General features: G+C 45.0%; 1 protein-coding gene across 1 annotated transcript in view; it reads left to right on the forward strand.

The window, feature by feature from the left end:
- The first annotated feature begins 7,232 nt into the window (after positions 1–7,232).
- The window catches only part of LOC140717379 (C4b-binding protein-like), a 45,547-nt gene continuing 30,367 nt past the window's right edge, over positions 7,233–22,412 (forward strand). Inside the window, exons 1-7 of the mRNA XM_073030902.1 lie at positions 7,233–7,575; positions 8,223–8,408; positions 12,227–12,323; positions 15,161–15,234; positions 15,958–16,143; positions 16,500–16,685; positions 20,118–20,214. Coding sequence (XP_072887003.1) covers positions 7,521–7,575; positions 8,223–8,408; positions 12,227–12,323; positions 15,161–15,234; positions 15,958–16,143; positions 16,500–16,685; positions 20,118–20,214 — 881 coding nt within the window. The 5' untranslated portion in view covers positions 7,233–7,520. The remainder of the gene's footprint in view (positions 7,576–8,222; positions 8,409–12,226; positions 12,324–15,160; positions 15,235–15,957; positions 16,144–16,499; positions 16,686–20,117; positions 20,215–22,412) is intronic.

Genomic DNA, 22,412 nt, shown 5'->3' on the forward strand with positions numbered 1-22,412 from the left:
GAGAAGAGACCATGGACCGACATCTTGGAACAGGAATGGGAATAAAAATATTTGGCCACCAGAAAGTTATACTTTTGGTGGATGGAGCAGAGGTGCTCGATGAAGCAGTCTGGAACTGGAAATCTGAAGGGCTGCCCTAGAATAGGAGGTGGGGGGGGGGGGTGTGAGAGAGAGAGAGGGAAAGGAATGGGGCTTGTTTTGCTGTTACTGTTTTGTTGCTTGTTGTGTTCTGCTGAGTATGGTGGATCCACTATCTGGCACCGAGATGTTGGGCAACACTTGGTGGCTGCCCCCAGCACATCCCTGGGTGGTAACACACACAGAATGCTACAGATAATATTTCATTAAGAGCACGAGGAGATTTGGTATGTCACCAAAGATACACTCAAATTTCTACGGATGTACCGTAGAGAGCATTCCAACTGACTGTATCACTGTCTGGTACTTGGGGTGGTGGGGGGGGGGGGGAAACTACACAGGATTGAAATAAGCTGCAGAGCGTTGTAAACTCAGTCATTTCCATCATGGGCACTAACCTGCACAGCATCCAGGAGAAAACCTTCAAAAAGGTGGCATCCATCATTAAGGACCCCCATTGCCCAGGACATGCCCACTTCTCATTGCTACCATCAGGAAGGAGGTACAGGAGCCTGAATGTACACAATCAGTGATTCAGGGACAGCTTCTTCCCCTCCCCCATCAGATTTCTGAATGGACATTGAACCCATAAACACTATCTCGCTACTTGCTTTTTGCACTAATTATTTTTTTCTATATATACTAACCGTTACAGTTTTTATTATGTATTGGAATGTACTGCTGTTGCAGTATTGGAATGTACTGCAAGTTTCATGACATGTGTCAGTGATATTAAACCTGATTCTGACTCAGCAGGTCAGGCCAAGACCCTTCATCATCCCAAGGTATGTTGAATGTCACCGTAATGACGTAATTCAATGTAAATGTTTGATGCACGTCTGAATCTGAAGGAAGGTTGGCTTTAATCCAAAAACCACAGTACCTCTAACAGTGGAACAGTGAGTGCCATGGTGCTGCCGAGACAATGCGGTCAGATCTCTGGAGGATTGTTTCTATGACCTGTCCAAGGCAAGAATGCCTCTGGTTTCTGTGGAGGGACCATAAACCTGTGCAGTTTGAGACTGATTATTTTACACTGTACTAAAAATAAAAGATATTGTAATATTTTTGATTCAGAAAGGAAATAATTCTGTTTGCTGCCTCTTTGGAAAGTATTTGTGAGCAAGAATATTGTGCAGTTCCAGATCTGCCCAGCCTTTAAGCTATTCAATTACACACAAGTCTTCTTTCATTGTGAAAGGAGTCTGTGAATTATTTCTTCCTGTTGGTCACAAGCTGTTTGACGCACTCTGTAATTTGAAGCAAGTGACATCAGTAAAGCTGCAGCATTACGACAGAAATGAGCTGCACCCAAAATCCAAACAGTGAGCTGCACAAAGGAAATGAGTGAAGGTATTACAGTCATTTTAAACATTCCATTGAAACCCAAGTGATTTACAGTTCACATTTTCCAAAGTTATACATGTAACATAAAACACAATGCTACAGGCCCTTCAGCCCACTATTTTGTGCCAGCCTTTTAACCTATTCTAAGATCAATCTAACCCTTCACTCCCACAAAGCCCTTCATTTTTCTATCATCCATAGGGTCATAGAACACAACACTATTGGGTCATAAAACAGGCCCTTCAACCCATCTAGTCTGTGCTGAACCATTAGTCTGCCTAGTCCCATTAATCGGCACCCAGACCAAAGCCCTCCTTACCTGTACCTTCCAAATTTCTCTAAAATGATGGAATCCAACCTAAATCCACCACTTCTGCTAGCAGCTCGTTCCCACTACACTTTGAATGAAGAAATTCCTCTTCATGTTCCCTTAAATACTTAATCTTTCATGCTTAACCCATGACCCCCAGTTGTATTCTCACCCAACCTCAGTGGAGAAAGCATTTTCCCTGTCTATACCCTTCATAATTTTGTATATCTCTATCACACCTTCCCTAATTTTCCTATGCTTTAGGGAATAAATTCTTAATCTAGTGAAGTCCCAGCATCATCCTTGTAAATTTCCTGGGCATTCTTTCAATCTTATTTATATCTTTCCTGTAGGTAGGTAACCAAAACTGCACACAATACTTAAAATTAGGCCTCACCAATGTATTATACAATTTCAACATAAAATCCCAACTCCTGTACTCAATATATTTATTTATGAAGGCCAATGTACCAAAAGCTTTCTCTATAACCCTATCTCCTTATGATGCCACTTTCAAGAAATTATGGAACTCTACTCCCAGATCACTCTATTTCACTGCACTCCTCAGTGCCCTACCTCTCACCATATAAAACTACTCTGGTTGGTCCTCCCAAAGTGCAACACTTCACAATTGTCTGCAGTAAATTCCATCTACCATTTTTCCAGCTGGTCCAGATCCCACTTCAAGTTTTGATAGTGCACTCTCAATCCTGGTACCAAACACAAATTTGCTGATCCAGCTAACCACATTATCATCCAGATCACTGATATAGATGACAAACAGCCAAGGACCCAGCACCGATCCCTGTGCCAGTCCACTAGTTACAGGCCTCTAGTTAGAGAAGCAGCCATCTACTATTTCTCTCTGGCTTCTCTTGCAAAGCCAACGTTTAATCCAATTGACTATCTCTTCTTGAATGCCAAGTGACTGAACCTTCTTGACTGGTCTCCCATGCGAGACCTGTCAAAGTCCATGTAGACAACGTCCATTGCCTTACCCTCATCAACTTTCCTGGTAACTTCCTCAAAAAACTCTCATTGATTGGTTAGACATGAGTTACTACACACAAAACCTCCTGACTAACCCTAATCAATTTCTGTCTAACTGAATACTTATACATCTGGTCCATTAGAATACCTTCCATTAACATTCTCAAACTGATATCTGGCTCACCAGCCTATAATTTCCTGGCTTATTCTTGCAGCTTTTCTTAAACAACAGAACAACATTAGCTATCCTCCGATCCTCTGGCACATCACCCATGGCTAAGGACGTTTTAAATATCTCTGCTGGGGTCCCTGCAATTTCTGCACTAACTTCCAACAGGGTCTGAGGGAATACCTTGTCAGGCCCTGGGGTTTTACCCACCCTAATTTGCCTCAAGACCATAACACCTCCTTTGAAACTGTACAGGGTCCATGACCTCTCTGTTACAATCTGTCACATCTATAAGACTCTGTGTCTGTCTCCCAAGTAAATACTGATGCAAAAAATCCATTTAAGATCTCCCCATCTCTTTCAGCTCCACCACTGATTACCACTCTGATCTTCCAGAGGACCCATTTTGTCCCTTGCAAATCCTTCTGCTCTTAATACATCTGAAGAAGCCTTTGGAATTCTCCTTCCGCTTCTCTGCTAGAGCAACCTCATGTCTTCTTTCAGCCCTCCTAATTTCCTTAAGTGTTCTGAATTTCTTATATTTGTCAAGTACCTCATTTGTTCATCCTACCTGCTATGTGCTTCCTTTTTCTTAATCAGCGTCTCAATACCTCTTGAAAACCAAGGTTCCCTAAAGCTGTTCTTCTTCCCTTTTATTCTGACAGGAACACACAAACTCTGTACTCTCATCATTTCACTTTTGAAGGCCTCCTACTCAACAAGATTATATCAAGTAATAGTCTGTAGCTTCCCTTTGGACTTGGAGGTAATTCAATGCCACCAGGCGAGGCAGCAGGCCCATCACCGAGAGCAAGGAATGCCTGAGGTTCGATTGATTTAAGTGCCGTGCCTAAGGCCAGATCAAGGCAGTGTGGTTCAGGCACCAGAGTGTATCAAATGAACTGAACTTGGTGCTTAGACGAAGACTTCAGTGCAGGGCCGAATCGAGGTGGTGGGGTCCTGGCCCCAGAGCGTATCGAGGCGTAGGAACCCAATGTTTGAACGTTGATTTTGGCGCCAGGGCAAATTGAAAAGGTCAGGGTGTCAGGGCCCGAGGCGAGCGACGGGTCAAGTCAGATCACTGCTCCACGGCATTTACTTGGCCTTGCCAAACAATGGGACTCTCTTTGTGGACTTCAGTTCAGAACGCTACTTGCTTGGAGTTACTGTTTGCACGATGTGTTCTTCTCTCTGCACATTGGGTGTTCAATGGTCTTTTTTTTAATGGGTTCTCTTTTTTTATGGGTTCTATTTTTATGGACATTAGGTTTTTCTTTTCTCTCTACACATGGGGTCTTTTTTTAATGAGCTCTTTGGGGTTTCTTTGTTTCATGGCTGCCTGTTAGGAGATGAATCTCTAGGTTGTATATCACAAACAAGAGAAGATCTGCAGATGCTGGAAATCCGAGCAACACACACAAAATGCTGGAGGAACTCAGCAGGCCAGGCAGCATCTGTTGAAAAAAGTAGTTGATGGTTCAGGCCGAGACCCTTCAACAGGACTGGAGAAAAAAAAGGTGAGTAGATTTAAAAGGTGGGGGGAGGGGGGGGGGGAGAGAAACGCAAGGAAATAGGTGAAACCAGGAGGGGGGAGGGATGAAGTAAAGAGCTGGGAAGCTGAATTGGTGAAAGGGCTGGAGAAGGAGTCATCTGATAGGAGAGGACAGAAGACCATGGAAGAAAGAAAAAGTGGGAGGAGCACCAGAGGGAGGTGATGGGCAGACAAGGAGGGAAGGAAAAGGTGATGAGGGATGGTGAAGGGGAGGGCATTACCAGAAGTTTGAGAAATCAATGTTCATGCCATCAGGTTGGAGGCTACCCTGACAGAATATAAGGTGTTGTTCCTCCAACCTAAGCATAGCTTCATCATGATAGTAGCGGATATGGACTAACATGTCAGAATGGGAATGGGAAGTGGAATTAAAATGGGTGGCCACTGAGAGATCCCACTTCTTCTGGTGGATGGAGCGTAGGTGTTTGGCGAAACGGTCTCCCAATCTACTTTGGGTCTCACTGGAGTCCACGCCAGGGGCTTTGAACACAGGTATATGACCACAACAGACTCACAGGTGAAGTGTCGTCTCACCTGGAAGGACGGTTTGGGGCCCTGAATGGTAGTGAGGGAGGAGGTGTAGGGGCAGGTGTAGCAGTTGTTCCACTTACATGGAACAAATGGACAAAGGAGACGCGTAGGGAGCGATCCCTGCAAACAGCATAAAGTGGGGGTGGATGTAAAGATGTGCTTGGTGGTGGGATCCTGTTGGAGGTGGCAGAAGTTTCGGAGAATTATGTGCTGAACGTGGAGGCTGGTGGGGTGGAAGGTGAGGACAAGAGGAACTCTATCCCTAGTAGGGTGGCAGGAGGATGGGGTAAGAGAGATGAAATAAAAGTGATGCACTTGAGGGCAATTTCTGTTTCTGGCCTCACTAGCACGTGGCGTGGATCGCAATCCTGAGATCACGACCCTAGTAAGGTCCTGTCCTTTAACTTAGCACCCAACTCCCTGAACTCATCCTACCCATGTCATTGGTACCAGCGTGGACCACGGCCTCCGGCTACTCACCCTCCCACTTCCGAATGCTGTGGACTCGATTCGAGATGTCCCTGACCCTGGCACCGAGGAGGCAACAAACCAGCTGATAATCCCGTTCTCGTCCACAGAACATCCTGTCCGTTCCCCTAATCAATGAGAATCCCCAATCACTACAGCTCACCTTTTCTCCCCGCTTCCCTCTGAGCCACAGAGCCCGACTCCGTGCCCGAGACCCGCCCACCGTGGCTTTCCTCTGCTAGGTCATCGCCCATTATCCAGAGCCGGTATACCTGTCATTGAGGGAACAGCGACAGGGACTATCCCCTTCTCCCCTCCTGACGGTCACCAAGTTACCCGTGTTCTGCACTTTGGGTATTACTACCTCCCTGTGCGTCCTGTCCACCAACCATTCAGTCTCCCGAATAATCCGGAGTTCATCCAGTTTCAGCTGCAACCGGATGCACATGTGTAGTGCCCAGGGCCTCCGGAAATCTCATTGCTCTCCGCCCCACCCCACCTCAGGGGTGCAGTGCAGTGGTGCCGGCGGCTCCGGCACCTCTGTTTAAAAAAAAGTCAAAATAAACAAGCGGGTAATTTAACAGCGGCCGCATATTAAATAGAGGCAATTTTACGGAAGCGGGGGTTGGTGGTTGGTGGATACCACTAATAACATTAGGATATGATATTTGGTCGTTTTTGGTGAAATCCTGGAGCTGTGACTGTTTTTATTTTTTAGTATTTGTGAAATTCGTCTTCGCTCGACCAGTTGTTTTCCCAGTAGCTTCCCGCCATTTCACAGATCCTCGGTCTCTCTCCAGCCGAGGGACGACTGTACGCCAAGTGTGAGCATTTTCTCGCTCTTTCCAACGGGTACCGTTGGATTCCAGGTTAGGAGCTATATTAAGCAAGGAATGAACGTCGAAACCCAAGATTAAAAGTCGAAAATAATGAAAGAAAACTTCACTGCTAGCTTATCTTCGGCCTTATTTTGATGAAATTTTCAAGGTAATCATCCAAAATCCTCTTCTACACCTGGATAAAGTGAATTTAGTTTTTTTACAAGCCAAAATGGGGAAAAAAATTCCAGGCTATAAGCGAGTTTTACGTCACTTCAGCTATCATTTTTCGCGGATCAACCGCTTGGCCTAGCTCCAACAATAGTTGATTGGAAAGAGGCTCTTTTTCTCTTTGTGTTGATAGGAAAAAGAGGAATTTAGTGAGGCAATGAACGAGACGAAATGCATTTCCACACCTCCCAAAAGGTTGCTCTCCTCCCCGTTAACATCTGCCACTTCCAAAATACGAAATGTTTTAATTCGTATACCTACGTTAATAATTTATGTAAAGATTCAAGCTTCTTTAACTTTTTATATATTTAAAGACTAAACAGGATCTGTATTGGTCCAACCGTGTAGTACCCGACGTGCGAGGAGATGGTGAGTATCGACACTCACAGGCAACATTTCCTGTCCAACCAGTTCTGCGAGAGAAACGGTACGAGGCAGAGTTGGGAACAGTTAATAAGCTGTGATATATTCTTGTTAATGTCTAAACTATCACTGTGGTGCTCTGGAACTTGTATATTTCATTGATAAGTTCATGGCCAAAGGTGGAAGGAGTCAATTTTAGAAAACCTAGCAATTTTCAATTATCTGAAACAGAAATACCACAAAAGTTATTAACTTCAAACCTACTGCATAATCACTCGGTTGAACTGCATGTACATTTAACGAGAGCTGTATAACCTTAGGCCACGAACTTATCAATCACCCCTCGTCCAGCTCCGGCGCCTAAAGACTTGGCATTGCACCCCTGCCCCACCTGTTATATCCAAAGCAATTGTAGTTGTCATTGAGGACAACGGCACAAGCTACCTGGCATCTTTTGGTGTCTGGGGGAAGGAACTTCAGGTAGTGGGCGGGTCTGCGGTTCAGGGTGCGGCTGAAGGAAGAGCGAGGTTTGGCGACCGGAGCCACACTGGCGCAAACTGCGCTCGGAGCGGAGAGCTCGGGACGGTGCGGATACGGCGGGCGATGACGGCGGGCCAGTTGCTCGTCTTCTTGGCAGCGGTGGTGGCTCTGGTGGCCGGTAGGAACACTTGGATTTCTCTAGCGCCTCCGGGACCCCGGTGGCTTTTTCCAATCGGTTCAGTTAGATCCCATAGGGATAGGACCAGCGGTTGGGGTGAAGTCACCCCCTTCTCCACTAACTCGCCCTTTCAGGAGGGTTTGAGTTTCTCCCCTCCTCCCTTACACTCTCTCCTTCCTCCCAGGAAAGAGGTGCAGGAGCCTGACGTCCCGCAACACCAGTTTCAGGAACAGTTACTAAGCTCCGGGACCAGCGAGGTTGACTTCAGTCACCTTAACTCTGGATTGATTCCAAACCCATTTTCAAGGACACTGTAACTCATATCTTAACATTAATTATTTACTTATAATTCGCACGAATTATTTTACATCGTTTGTTGTCAGTCTTTATGTGTAGTTTTTTCATAAATTCTACTGTATTTCTATATTTTCCTGTAAGTGCATGAATCCCAAGGTAACATTTAAGCACTTTGATAATAAATGTCCTTTGACTATCCCTCACACTCGCCTTCCCTCTCCCTCTTTGAGACAAATTGTGTGTGTCACGTGTAGGTTGTGGGGTGGGGGCTCCTCGCTGTGGACCATTTATAAGGTAGACTCCATCGGGATCCCAACACAGAAACCTAAGCCCAGTATCTTTCTAAACAGGTCAATGTGGCAAACCTCCAACTTTGGAAAATGGCACACCAACAGGCGAACTGAATGAGACCTATCCAGTGGGTACCAAAGTCCGTTACACATGTTACCCTGGCTACGTGTTTAAGGAATTTAGTAAACCATGGATTGTTTGTCAGGACAATTCGACGTGGAGTCCGCTACAGGCAACGTGTAATCGTGAGTACTGAGTCTTGCCTTCCTCGCTCTTCTGGGTGGTACTGACTGACACAAAGTGACCATGCTGATGAGATTTGTCTGTGATCTTTCAGAATAACAATCAGTTTTATTGCTATTGACTAAAGAGATAAGAATTTGTTGACATCTAGGGGCTTGAAGCTGCTCACCCTTTCCACCACTGATCCCTTAATGCAGGTGTGTCAAACTCATTTTAGGTCACGGGCCGGATTGAGCAAAATGCAGCTTCATGCGGGCCGGATCAGTCGGACGCGTGCGAACGCAGCTTTCGTTGCCTCCGTTTTTTCAGCCTGCTCTCATGTGTCTCAGTCTCTGCTATAACTACAAAGTGTTTCACTTTACAAATTCCGTTTCTTATGAAGAAGACTGCCGAATAAACACTAAAAACCCTGAAAACCTGGTACCTGAATAAACTCAGCATTAGCCATATCATACGCCATAGGCGCTTCGATTACTGGGGCCAGCTTTAATAGTAATTAGATATTATCTCGCGGGCCAAAGATAATTCCACCGCGGGCCGGATTTGGCCCGCGGGCCTTGAGTTTGACATATATGCTAATGAGTGCTAGTGTGTGAAGTTCACAGTCAACTACTTGGTTTTGATGACATTGAGTATGAAGTTGAGGTCGCTACACCACACAACCAGCTGATCTACCTCATTGCTGTTGTTACGTACCCCGTAACTGGGTGTCTAACCAGCAGAGAAAGAAGAATCCGTTGGAGTCTTGTGGTACTATATTCAAAAGTGTTTATTAGTAAAATAAGCAAATCAATATCAATAATGCAAATGTATAGATAATGAACGTTAACAATAATAAACCTACAAATGTGGGAATAATAATAAGCAATAATAAACAAGCTCTATCGATGTCTAGGGGATAATGAATTGTCATATAAAAGTATAAAGTTCAGTTCAGTTCGTACGTGCTGAGGTAGATATTGGTTGTTGTGTTATAATCGTTGGAGAGAGAGAGAGAGAAAGAGCGCGCAGTAACAGCTACAGGCAGGCAAACCTTCCTTTACGTTCTTGATCTGTCATTTTATTGTGGCCATTCAGGTTTGACCCCTCTGTCCTTCAACTAGACCATTCTTCTGTGGTGGACTAGTCACTCTGGCATCAGTGGACACACACACAAGCCCCCACCGGCCCTGCTGTAACACTGTGAGTTCAACTGACCGATCTCTTTGTTCGGTCTGCGATGCCCCACACCTTCCCGTGGGTTCCAACACTCAATCAGTGTCCACTAGTGTGTCTCCTGGTGTGTCTGAGGGGTGTCTCCCCAGACCTCACTTTTATCCCTACTCACGGGGTCTCAGTTGTCAATCGATTTTGAATGGCTGTGTCCATCAAACCAGCCCACTCCGGCTGTCCACTGAGGAATTTTAATGAACAGAATGGTATAAGGTAAATAACCCTCTCAGAAGCCATAAGTCTCCCAGAAGTCATAATACGGTGAATCAACAAGTCTCTCTCCCCTGCTTTATCTCTCTCTTATCTGTAGCAGATGTTCTCTCATGTTTTCTTTTACATCTCTCTCATTAGCAGCATAGCAACAGTAACAGTTTGTGATTCTCCGGGGGGGGGGGGGGGGGGGGGGTGGGGAACATGGGCAACTCTGCACCCTTCTGCCCATCAGAGCTGTTCATCCTTCATAACACTGTGCATCTCCTCATCACCATCGGGTCTGGGTGCAGATAGACGGGACGAGGCAGAATAGTTCATCGTGGCCTAGACTGGCCATGGGGGCCTGTTTGTGTGCTGTGGTGTTCTGTGACTCTGTAACTCCATCTCAGATTCTGCCAATAACAGTGGTGATATTGGCACAGTTATATATAGATGGCATTTGAGTTGTTCCTAGTCACACTGTTATGCGTGTAGAGAGAGCGTAGAGCAGTGGAGGGGATGTGTGGGGCAAGTTTACACAAAGTGGTGGGTCCGTGCACTGAGATGCTAGGGAAAGTGGTGGAAACTGATACAATGGTGATGTTTGAGAGACGATTAGATCGACATGTGAATGGACCGGGAATGGAGGGATATGGATTATATGTACATCAGGGCACCGCGTTAGCATAGCGGTTAGCTCAACGCAATTACAGCTCAGGTGTTGGAGTTCAGTTCCGATGCCGTAACAAGTTTGTACGTCCTTCCCATCAATTTCATCTGAGTTCTCCAGTTTCCCCCAACAGTCCAAAGATGTACCGGTTAATCGGCCATTGTAAGTTGTCCCGTGATTAGGCTAGTGTTAAATAGGTGGGTTGCTGGACAGTGCAGCCTGTTCCGCACTGTTGGGTCAGAATGTCGTGCTTGATGTAGAAGCAGTAAACAGAGGGGCTGACTGGGTGTGACAACAACCAGAGGTCATGGGTTGAGGGTTGATGATGAAAAGTTTAAGGGGAACATGAAGGGAAAGTTCTTCACTCAGAGGGCTGTGAGTGTGTGGAATAAATTGCTAGTGCAAGTAGTGCATGCAGCTTGATTTCAGTGTTTAAGAGAAATTTGGATAAAGTACATGGATGGTAGGACGTTGGTCCCAGTGCAGGTCGATGGGAGTAGGCAGTTGGAATGGCTCGGCGCAGACCGGATGGGCTAAAGGACCTGTTTCTGTGCTGTACTTTTCTATGACTCCAGGTACTGTTCATGGGTTCAATGCCCATTCAGAAATCTGATGGCAGAGGAGAACAATTTATTCCTGAATCATTGAGTGTGTACCTTCAGGCCTCCTGTCCCCAAGACTCTCTATCACACACTGGGTGCAGCCTTGCAGAAACTATTTCCGTGGAGTCCTTATTTACTGAACCATCCATCACATCAGTGAATGATGTTCTTAGCTCTAAGGCAACCGACAAGCATGTAAGATCCAGTCACACAGCTAAAACACCTGAAGTCTGTGCCCTTAAGTCTTACTCTTCCTCACCCTGTGGAAAAGTCCCTGACCATCCACCTTACCTACGCCTCTCCTGAATTTATAAATATATTTAAGGTCACCCCTCAGCCTCCTCCACTCTAGGGAAAGCACTCCCAGCCTATCCAGTCTCTCCTTATAACTCAAGCCCTCCCATCCCCATTCATCTTTTTTGTCCCCTTTCAACAGTCTTCCTGTAGTTGGGTGACTGCAACTACCTACAATATTCCAATTCCAAAACTGGTCTCACCACCAACTTGTACAGCTGCAACATTACATCCCAGTTCTTGTAGTCAGTGCCCTAAACGATGAAAGCCAACAGGCCAAATGCCTTCTTCACCACCCTGTCTACTTGTGTCACCATTTTAATATAAGTGGGTTCAAGGCAAGCCTTTAGTCAATCAGCAATTGTCTTTTATTGACATTCTTTAAAGTCCCGAATTTGAGTAGCAGTTCAACATTGAATTGAAATCTCTCTCTCGCTGTGGAAGGGGGTGACACCTCTCTCTTCCTTGTTAGTGAGAGAGGGAGAGTCTGTGGCAGGTCAAATTGTTGGGTGAACAATGGTTTCTGTTGGATGGCACGTCATGGTCTCTTTGGGGCTTGCTTGGTGGGTAGTGGGCACTGATGCTTCCTGCTGGAACAAGCAGGAGGAGTGGGAGGAGGAAGGATTGATGATTTTGCTGCTGCTTGTGTGTGGGAGGACTTCTTGGTTTTACTGTCTGCCATTCATTCTTTGGGGGTTTTCTTCTGTTTGGTGGATGTCTGTGAAGAGTAAGAATTTCAGGTTGTATACTGTATACATTCTCTGATATTAAATGGAACTATTGAACCATTGAAATGCTAAGAGGGGTTGTGGCAGGTTTTAACACATGGCATTCTCCACTTTATTTTTAGCAAAGTCCTGTGGTAGTCCAGGTGAAATTCTGAATGGATATTACAATGCAACAGGTAACACCTTCGGAAGTACCGTCCACTTCTTCTGCAACAAAGGGTGAGTGATCATCCGTGCTCAGTAACTAATCAGCTCCATTGGGTGGAGTGTGTCGACTGTAATTGCCACCATTTATAGCTGCCTTTACTTTCCAGCTGTATCTTTTGGAGATAATTTTGGAATTGTGGGAGAAGCATCTTTTCATCCCTGGGTCTGTATTCTGTACCCAGTGATGTGAGCGAGCTCCTCTCAATGGTTTAATAGCTGCCAACGGACCAATGCATTCACTGTTATAAGCTGAACAAAACGCATTACTTGTTTATCTTTATTAGATTTAAATAATACCCAGCAAGAAAATATAAAAAAAGCTCTTATTAGAGTGAAAGGAAATTGCATTTGACCTCATGCAGGACCGTTAACGGTGTTGATGAGCAGAGGGATCTTGGAGTACAAATTCATTGCTTCCTGAACGTGGCTACCCAGGTTGATCGAGTGGTTAAGAAGGCACATGACATGCTTGCCTTTATTAGTTGATGCATAGATTTTAAAGTTGCAGCTTTATAAAACTTTAGGTAGACTGCATCCGGAGTATTGCATACAGTTCTGGTAACCCCATTACAGAAAGGATGTGGATGCTTTGGAGAGGCTGCAGAAGAGGTTTATCAGAATGTTGCCTGGATTAGCGATCATGTGCTATAACGAGAGGTTGGACAAACTTGTTCTTTTCTCTTGAGCAGCAGAGGCAGAAGAAAGATCTAATAGAGGTTTATAAGATAACGAGAGGCTTATCTTTATCTTTATCCTAGGGTCTAAATGACTAATACATGCACTTAAGATGAGAGGGGGAAATTTTAAACGTAATGCGAGAGCCAATTTTTTTTTTACAGAGAGTATTGGGTACATTAGGGATGGAGGTAGTGGCAGATACATTAGGTACTTTTAAGAGAAGTTTAGATAGGCACATGAATGTGAGAGATATGGACATTGCGTAGGCTGAAGTGATTTGTTTAGCTGGCCATTTGATTTCTAATTTGGTTCGACATGTGAGCCAAAGGACCTGTCCCTTTCCCTGTGCTGTTGTATTTTTTCATAAGAGCAAGAAAGAGATACAGTACAGACAGGCCCCCAGCTAACTGAGTCTATATTGACCTCCACACACTTAGCTTGTTGTCTGCATATTTCCGTCATCTCTCTCAGATTCTGGCACTTAGACCATAAGATTTAGGATCTGAATTTGGCCATTCATCCCATCAAGTCTGCTCCACCCTCATTTATATCCGATTCAATATGAAAGGGAAACATAAATACTAGAGATTCTGGAAATCCAGAGCAACGCACAAAATACTGGAGGAACTCAGCATCTATGCAGAGGAATAAGCAGTCGACATTTTAGGTTGAGCCTTCATCAGGACTGGAAAGGAAGGGGGCAGATGCCAAAATAAGGTGGGGGGGGGGAGGAGAAGGAGTACAAGATAGAAATTGGGAAGGTGGATGGGTGGGCGGATGGAGGAGGAAGTGAGAAGCTGAAAGGGGATAGGTGGAAGAAGTAAAGGACTGAAGAAGGGGGAATCTGATTGGAGAGAAGAGTGGACCACAGAAGACGGTTGTGGGGGAAGGAACTCGAGGGAGGTGAGGAGAGGAGGAGTAAGAGGGGAGCCAGAATGGGAGAAGGAGGGAGGGAGAAGAAATGTAGAGAAGTCAGAGTAATTGTTCATGCCCTCAGGCTGGAGGCACCCCAGACAGAATATGAGTTTTTGTTCCTCCAACCTGTGTTTGACCTCATCGTGGTAGTGGACCAAAATATCAGAATGGGAATGGGAAGTCAAATTGAAATGGATGGCCACTGGGAAATCCCACCTTTTGTCCCAAATGGAGTGAAGATGGGTCTGAATCTATGTCAGGTTTCACTGATGTAGAGGAGGCTGTTTCGAGAGAACTCAATACCTTGACATATCCACAAGGAAGGGCTATTTGAAGTCCTGAATGATGGACTTCCGGCAACCTGCAGATGCTGGAAATCCAAGCAACACACTCAAGATGCTGGAGGAACTCAGCAGGTCGGGCAGCATCTAGAAAAAGAGTCCAGTTTTGGGCCGAAACCTTTTGGCAGGATAAGACGTGTAATTTTATTTAGATTAAAGATTATCTTTATTTACCATGTGCATCGAAACATCCGGTGAAATGTGCCAACAGTGGCAATGACCAACACAGTCCAAGGGTGTGCTGGGGGCAGCCTACAAGTGTTGTGAAGCTTCCAGCACCAACATTACATACCCACAGCTCACCAACCCTAAACTGTACATCCTTGGAACATGAGAGGAAACCAGAGCACCAGGGGACATGGGGAGAACAAACTCCTTGTGAACAGTGGTGGGAATTAAACTTGGGTCAGTGGCCCTGTAATGCATTGAGTCTCTGAAACCCTTAGCTTATTCTGCCCTTTGAATATCCAAAGCTGACTGAAGCTTGATCAGGATGGAAATGAGAAGTTACCGAGAGTGGGAGGGAATGCTTTGAAGTTACAGTGAATCAATAATGGTCCGACCAAATGATGTAACCCTCTCTTCCATCTCCTTTGTATGCTGGTATCATGTATACTGGGTTTGGTCAGGATTTAACTTGAACAAGCAAAGAGGGCTGGAGTGAACTCAAGATCTTGGGACCTTAGGCAAAGCTGCCAAGAATTAAAGTAATTCATGAGAAATATTAACTTGCACTCTGATCTTAATGCAAACGAGATGCAGTACATATCCTTGACTTTAAGAGCATTGTTCAAATGGGCTGACTCAGTTTAATGTTTGGTCCTTGTTCTGAGTCTGTGATTATGTTCCATTGCATTTGATTGTGGGAATTTTTTTATTTGACTGCCCTGCCCTGTTGCATTTTCCTTCCTGCAGATACAAGTTGGTGGGCCGTGCCACTCGGCTGTGTGAAGCTGATGGTTGGACCGGTCAGGTGCCCACATGTGAAGGTGAGACAAAGTTCCACATCAGACAGCAGAGTTGTCTGTGCAGTCACAAGATCAAAACTTGGAGTGGCAGCTGAAAGGTAGCTCTTTATTTCCAGCAGTCAGAATAGCATCCTAGATCGCACACTTATTGTACACTATAAGACCATAAGATACAGGAGCAGAATTGGGCCATTTGACCCATCAAATCTCCTCAGCCCCAATCTCCTGCTTTCTCCCCGTGTACCTTCATGCCCTGACTAATCAAGAATCTATCAACCTCTGCCTTAAATATACCCAATGACTTGACCTCCACAGCCACCTGTGGCAATGAATTCCACAGATTCTCTGGCTAAAGAAATATCTCTTCACCTCTGTTCGAAATTAATGTCCCTTTGAGGTTGTGTCCTCTGGTATTAGATTCCCCCCAAAACAATGAAGAACTCTTCCCACCTACTCTGAAGAGGCCTTTCAACATTCAATAGATTTTGATGAATTCCCTCTTCATTCTTTTGAATTCCAGTGAGTACAGGGCCAGAGCCATCAAAACCTCCTCATATGATAAGCCTTGCAATCTCAGAATGATTTCCATGAACCTCCTTTGAACCCACTCCAAGGTCATTGCATCCTTTCTTAAATTTGGGGACCAAACCTGTTCGCAATAAGCCAAGTGAGGTATCATCAGTGCCTTACCACTACAGTACCCTGCTGCCCTAATCTGACAGCCCTGTGTTTAACTTCCCACAGTTGTTAAATGTCCCAATCCTCCACCTATCGCTAATGGGACAGTTTCGGACCTTGGCAACCGAGAGTTCTGGGAATATGGAATGGTTGCATCGTATTCCTGTGCACCTGGTCTGCTACTGGTTGGTGCAGCAAAGATTACTTGTGAAGCAAGCGGACAATGGAGTGCCAGCCCACCAACATGCAAAGGTACAGAACTCCTTGTGTTTTTTTACTCTCCTCCAGTAATTTGTGTGTCTTACTCTGGATTTCCAGCATCTGCAAAATCTCTTGGGTTTATAATCTTTTAGAAGAGCCCACATTAACTTGATTCATTTGAATTGTAAATATGGTTTACTGGGCTGAATCCACTACCTTTTGTAGGATTTTGCATTCAAAGACATTGGTGTTTACATACCAAGTTGTGACGTAGTCAATATACCCTGTACTACATATCTATAGAATTATAGTTGTACAAAATCTAAATTGTAAAGATCCCATGTCACACCTTTACCTACCCCTTCCCACACAATACAGAAGCTTAAACCCAATATCTTTCTAAACAGGTCAATGTGGCAAACCTCCAACTTTGGAAAATGGTACACCAAGAGATCAACTGAATGAGACCTTTCCAGTGGGTACCAAAGTCCGTTACACATGTTACCCTGGCTACGTGTTTAAGGAATTTAGTAAACCATGGATTGTTTGTCAGGACAATTCGACGTGGAGTCCGCTACAGGCAACGTGTAATCGTGAGTACTGAGTCTTGCCTTCCTATCTCTTCTGGGTGGTACTGACTGACACGAAGTGACCATGCTGATGAGATTTGTCTGTGATCTTTCAGAATAACAATCAGTTTTATTGCTATTGACTAAAGAGATAAGAATTTGTTAACATCTAGGGGCTTGAAGTTGCTCACCCTTTCCACCACTGATCCCTCAATGAGTGCTAGTGTGTGAAGTTCACAGTCAACTACTTGGTTTTGATGACATTGAGTATGAAGTTGAGGTCGCTACACCACACAACCAGCTGATCTACCTCATTGCTGTTGTTACGTACCCCGTAACTGGGTGTCTAACCAGCAGAGAAAGAAGAATCCGTTGGAGTCTCGTGGTACTATATTCAAAAGTGTTTATTAGTAAAATAAGCAAATCAATATCAATAATGCAAATGTATAGATAATGAACGTTAACAATAATAAACCTACAAATGTAGGGAATAATAATAAGCAATAATAAACAAGCTCTATCGATGTCTAGGGGATAATGAATTGTCATATAAAAGTATAAAGTTCAGTTCAGTTCATACGTGCTGAGGTAGATATTGGTTGTTGTGTTATAATCGTTGGAGAGAGAGAGAGAGAAAGAGCGCGCAGTAACAGCTACAGGCAGGCAAACCTTCCTTTACGTTCTTGATCTGTAGTTTTATTGTGGCCATTCAGGTTTGACCCCTCTGTCCTTCAGCTAGACCGTTCTTCTGTGGTGGACTAGTCACTCTGGCATGAGTGGACACACACACAAGCCCCCACCGGCCCTGTCGTCACACTGTGAGTTCAACTGACTGATCTCTTTGTTCGGTCTGCGATGCCCCACACCTTCCCGTGGGTTCCAACACTCAATCAGTGTCCACTAGTGTGTCTCCTGGTGTGTCTGAAGGGTGTCTCTCCAGACTTCACTTTTATCCCTACTCACGGGGTCTCAGTTGTCAATCGATTTTGAATGGCTGTGTCCATCAAACCAGCCCACTCCGGCTGTCCACTGAGGAATTTTAATGAACAGAATGGTATAAGGTAAATAACCCTCTCAGAAGCCATAAGTCTCCCAGAAGTCATAATACGGTGAATCAACAAGTCTCTCTCCCCTGCTTTATCTCTCTCTTATCTGTAGCAGATGTTCTCTCATGTTTTCTTTTACATCTCTCTCATTAGCAGCATAGCAACAGTAACAGTTTGTGATTCTCCGGGGGGGGGGGGGGGGGGGGGGTGGGGAACATGGGCAACTCTGCACCCTTCTGCCCATCAGAGCTGTTCATCCTTCATAACACTGTGCATCTCCTCATCACCATCGGGTCTGGGTGCAGATAGACGGGACGAGGCAGAATAGTTCATCGTGGCCTAGACTGGCCATGGGGGCCTGTTTGTGTGCTGTGGTGTTCTGTGACTCTGTAACTCCATCTCAGATTCTGCCAATAACAGTGGTGATATTGGCACAGTTATATATAGATGGCATTTGAGTTGTTCCTAGTCACACTGTTATGCGTGTAGAGAGAGCGTAGAGCAGTGGAGGGGATGTGTGGGGCAAGTTTACACAAAGTGGTGGGTCCGTGCACTGAGATGCTAGGGAAAGTGGTGGAAACTGATACAATGGTGATGTTTGAGAGACGATTAGATTGACATGTGAATGGACCGGGAATGGAGGGATATGGATTATATGTACATCAGGGCACCGCGTTAGCATAGCGGTTAGCTCAACGCAATTACAGCTCAGGTGTTGGAGTTCAGTTCCGATGCCGTAACAAGTTTGTACGTCCTTCCCATCAATTTCATCTGAGTTCTCCAGTTTCCCCCAACAGTCCAAAGATGTACCGGTTAATCGGCCATTGTAAGTTGTCCCGTGATTAGGCTAGTGTTAAATAGGTGGGTTGCTGGACAGTGCAGCCTGTTCCGCACTGTTGGGTCAGAATGTCGTGCTTGATGTAGAAGCAGTAAACAGAGGGGCTGACTGGGTGTGACAACAACCAGAGGTCATGGGTTGAGGGTTGATGATGAAAAGTTTAAGGGGAACATGAAGGGAAAGTTCTTCACTCAGAGGGCTGTGAGTGTGTGGAATAAATTGCTAGTGCAAGTAGTGCATGCAGCTTGATTTCAGTGTTTAAGAGAAATTTGGATAAAGTACATGGATGGTAGGACGTTGGTCCCAGTGCAGGTCAATGGGAGTAGGCAGTTGGAATGGCTCGGCGCAGACCGGATGGGCTAAAGGACCTGTTTCTGTGCTGTACTTTTCTGTGACTCCAGGTACTGTTCATGGGTTCAATGCCCATTCAGAAATCTGATGGCAGAGGAGAACAATTTATTCCTGAATCATTGAGTGTGTACCTTCAGGCCTCCTGTCCCCAAGACTCTCTATCACACACTGGGTGCAGCCTTGCAGAAACTATTTCCGTGGAGTCCTTATTTACTGAACCATCCATCACATCAGTGAATGATGTTCTTAGCTCTAAGGCAACCGACAAGCATGTAAGATCCAGTCACACAGCTAAAACACCTGAAGTCTGTGCCCTTAAGTCTTACTCTTCCTCACCCTGTGGAAAAGTCCCTGACCATCCACCTTACCTACGCCTCTCCTGAATTTATAAATATATTTAAGGTCACCCCTCAGCCTCCTCCACTCTAGGGAAAGCACTCCCAGCCTATCCAGTCTCTCCTTATAACTCAAGCCCTCCCATCCCCATTCATCTTTTTTGTCCCCTTTCAACAGTCTTCCTGTAGTTGGGTGACTGCAACTACCTACAATATTCCAATTCCAAAACTGGTCTCACCACCAACTTGTACAGCTGCAACATTACATCCCAGTTCTTGTAGTCAGTGCCCTAAACGATGAAAGCCAACAGGCCAAATGCCTTCTTCACCACCCTGTCTACTTGTGTCACCATTTTAATATAAGTGGGTTCAAGGCAAGCCTTTAGTCAATCAGCAATTGTCTTTTATTGACATTCTTTAAAGTCCCGAATTTGAGTAGCAGTTCAACATTGAATTGAAATCTCTCTCTCGCTGTGGAAGGGGGTGACACCTCTCTCTTCCTTGTTAGTGAGAGAGGGAGAGTCTGTGGCAGGTCAAATTGTTGGGTGAACAATGGTTTCTGTTGGATGGCACGTCATGGTCTCTTTGGGGCTTGCTTGGTGGGTAGTGGGCACTGATGCTTCCTGCTGGAACAAGCAGGAGGAGTGGGAGGAGGAAGGATTGATGATTTTGCTGCTGCTTGTGTGTGGGAGGACTTCTTGGTTTTACTGTCTGCCATTCATTCTTTGGGGGTTTTCTTCTGTTTGGTGGATGTCTGTGAAGAGTAAGAATTTCAGGTTGTATACTGTATACATTCTCTGATATTAAATGGAACTATTGAACCATTGAAATGCTAAGAGGGGTTGTGGCAGGTTTTAACACATGGCATTCTCCACTTTATTTTTAGCAAAGTCCTGTGGTAGTCCAGGTGAAATTCTGAATGGATATTACAATGCAACAGGTAACACCTTCGGAAGTACCGTCCACTTCTTCTGCAACAAAGGGTGAGTGATCATCCGTGCTCAGTAACTAATCAGCTCCATTGGGTGGAGTGTGTCGACTGTAATTGCCACCATTTATAGCTGCCTTTACTTTCCAGCTGTATCTTTTGGAGATAATTTTGGAATTGTGGGAGAAGCATCTTTTCATCCCTGGGTCTGTATTCTGTACCCAGTGATGTGAGCGAGCTCCTCTCAATGGTTTAATAGCTGCCAACGGACCAATGCATTCACTGTTATAAGCTGAACAAAACGCATTACTTGTTTATCTTTATTAGATTTAAATAATACCCAGCAAGAAAATATAAAAAAAGCTCTTATTAGAGTGAAAGGAAATTGCATTTGACCTCATGCAGGACCGTTAACGGTGTTGATGAGCAGAGGGATCTTGGAGTACAAATTCATTGCTTCCTGAACGTGGCTACCCAGGTTGATCGAGTGGTTAAGAAGGCACATGACATGCTTGCCTTTATTAGTTGATGCATAGATTTTAAAGTTGCAGCTTTATAAAACTTTAGGTAGACTGCATCCGGAGTATTGCATACAGTTCTGGTAACCCCATTACAGAAAGGATGTGGATGCTTTGGAGAGGCTGCAGAAGAGGTTTATCAGAATGTTGCCTGGATTAGCGATCATGTGCTATAACGAGAGGTTGGACAAACTTGTTCTTTTCTCTTGAGCAGCAGAGGCAGAAGAAAGATCTAATAGAGGTTTATAAGATAACGAGAGGCTTATCTTTATCTTTATCCTAGGGTCTAAATGACTAATACATGCACTTAAGATGAGAGGGGGAAATTTTAAACGTAATGCGAGAGCCAATTTTTTTTTTACAGAGAGTATTGGGTACATTAGGGATGGAGGTAGTGGCAGATACATTAGGTACTTTTAAGAGAAGTTTAGATAGGCACATGAATGTGAGAGATATGGACATTGCGTAGGCTGAAGTGATTTGTTTAGCTGGCCATTTGATTTCTAATTTGGTTCGACATGTGAGCCAAAGGACCTGTCCCTTTCCCTGTGCTGTTGTATTTTTTCATAAGAGCAAGAAAGAGATACAGTACAGACAGGCCCCCAGCTAACTGAGTCTATATTGACCTCCACACACTTAGCTTGTTGTCTGCATATTTCCGTCATCTCTCTCAGATTCTGGCACTTAGACCATAAGATTTAGGATCTGAATTTGGCCATTCATCCCATCAAGTCTGCTCCACCCTCATTTATATCCGATTCAATATGAAAGGGAAACATAAATACTAGAGATTCTGGAAATCCAGAGCAACGCACAAAATACTGGAGGAACTCAGCATCTATGCAGAGGAATAAGCAGTCGACATTTTAGGTTGAGCCTTCATCAGGACTGGAAAGGAAGGGGGCAGATGCCAAAATAAGGTGGGGGGGGGAGGAGAAGGAGTACAAGATAGAAATTGGGAAGGTGGATGGGTGGGCGGATGGAGGAGGAAGTGAGAAGCTGAAAGGGGATAGGTGGAAGAAGTAAAGGACTGAAGAAGGGGGAATCTGATTGGAGAGAAGAGTGGACCACAGAAGACGGTTGTGGGGGAAGGAACTCGAGGGAGGTGAGGAGAGGAGGAGTAAGAGGGGAGCCAGAATGGGAGAAGGAGGGAGGGAGAAGAAATGTAGAGAAGTCAGAGTAATTGTTCATGCCCTCAGGCTGGAGGCACCCCAGACAGAATATGAGTTTTTGTTCCTCCAACCTGTGTTTGACCTCATCGTGGTAGTGGACCAAAATATCAGAATGGGAATGGGAAGTCAAATTGAAATGGATGGCCACTGGGAAATCCCACCTTTTGTCCCAAATGGAGTGAAGATGGGTCTGAATCTATGTCAGGTTTCACTGATGTAGAGGAGGCTGTTTCGAGAGAACTCAATACCTTGACATATCCACAAGGAAGGGCTATTTGAAGTCCTGAATGATGGACTTCCGGCAACCTGCAGATGCTGGAAATCCAAGCAACACACTCAAGATGCTGGAGGAACTCAGCAGGTCGGGCAGCATCTAGAAAAAGAGTCCAGTTTTGGGCCGAAACCTTTTGGCAGGATAAGACGTGTAATTTTATTTAGATTAAAGATTATCTTTATTTACCATGTGCATCGAAACATCCGGTGAAATGTGCCAACAGTGGCAATGACCAACACAGTCCAAGGGTGTGCTGGGGGCAGCCTACAAGTGTTGTGAAGCTTCCAGC

This window comes from Hemitrygon akajei, chromosome 27 (assembly GCF_048418815.1).
Source record: "Hemitrygon akajei chromosome 27, sHemAka1.3, whole genome shotgun sequence".
Taxonomy (NCBI): domain Eukaryota; kingdom Metazoa; phylum Chordata; class Chondrichthyes; order Myliobatiformes; family Dasyatidae; genus Hemitrygon; species Hemitrygon akajei.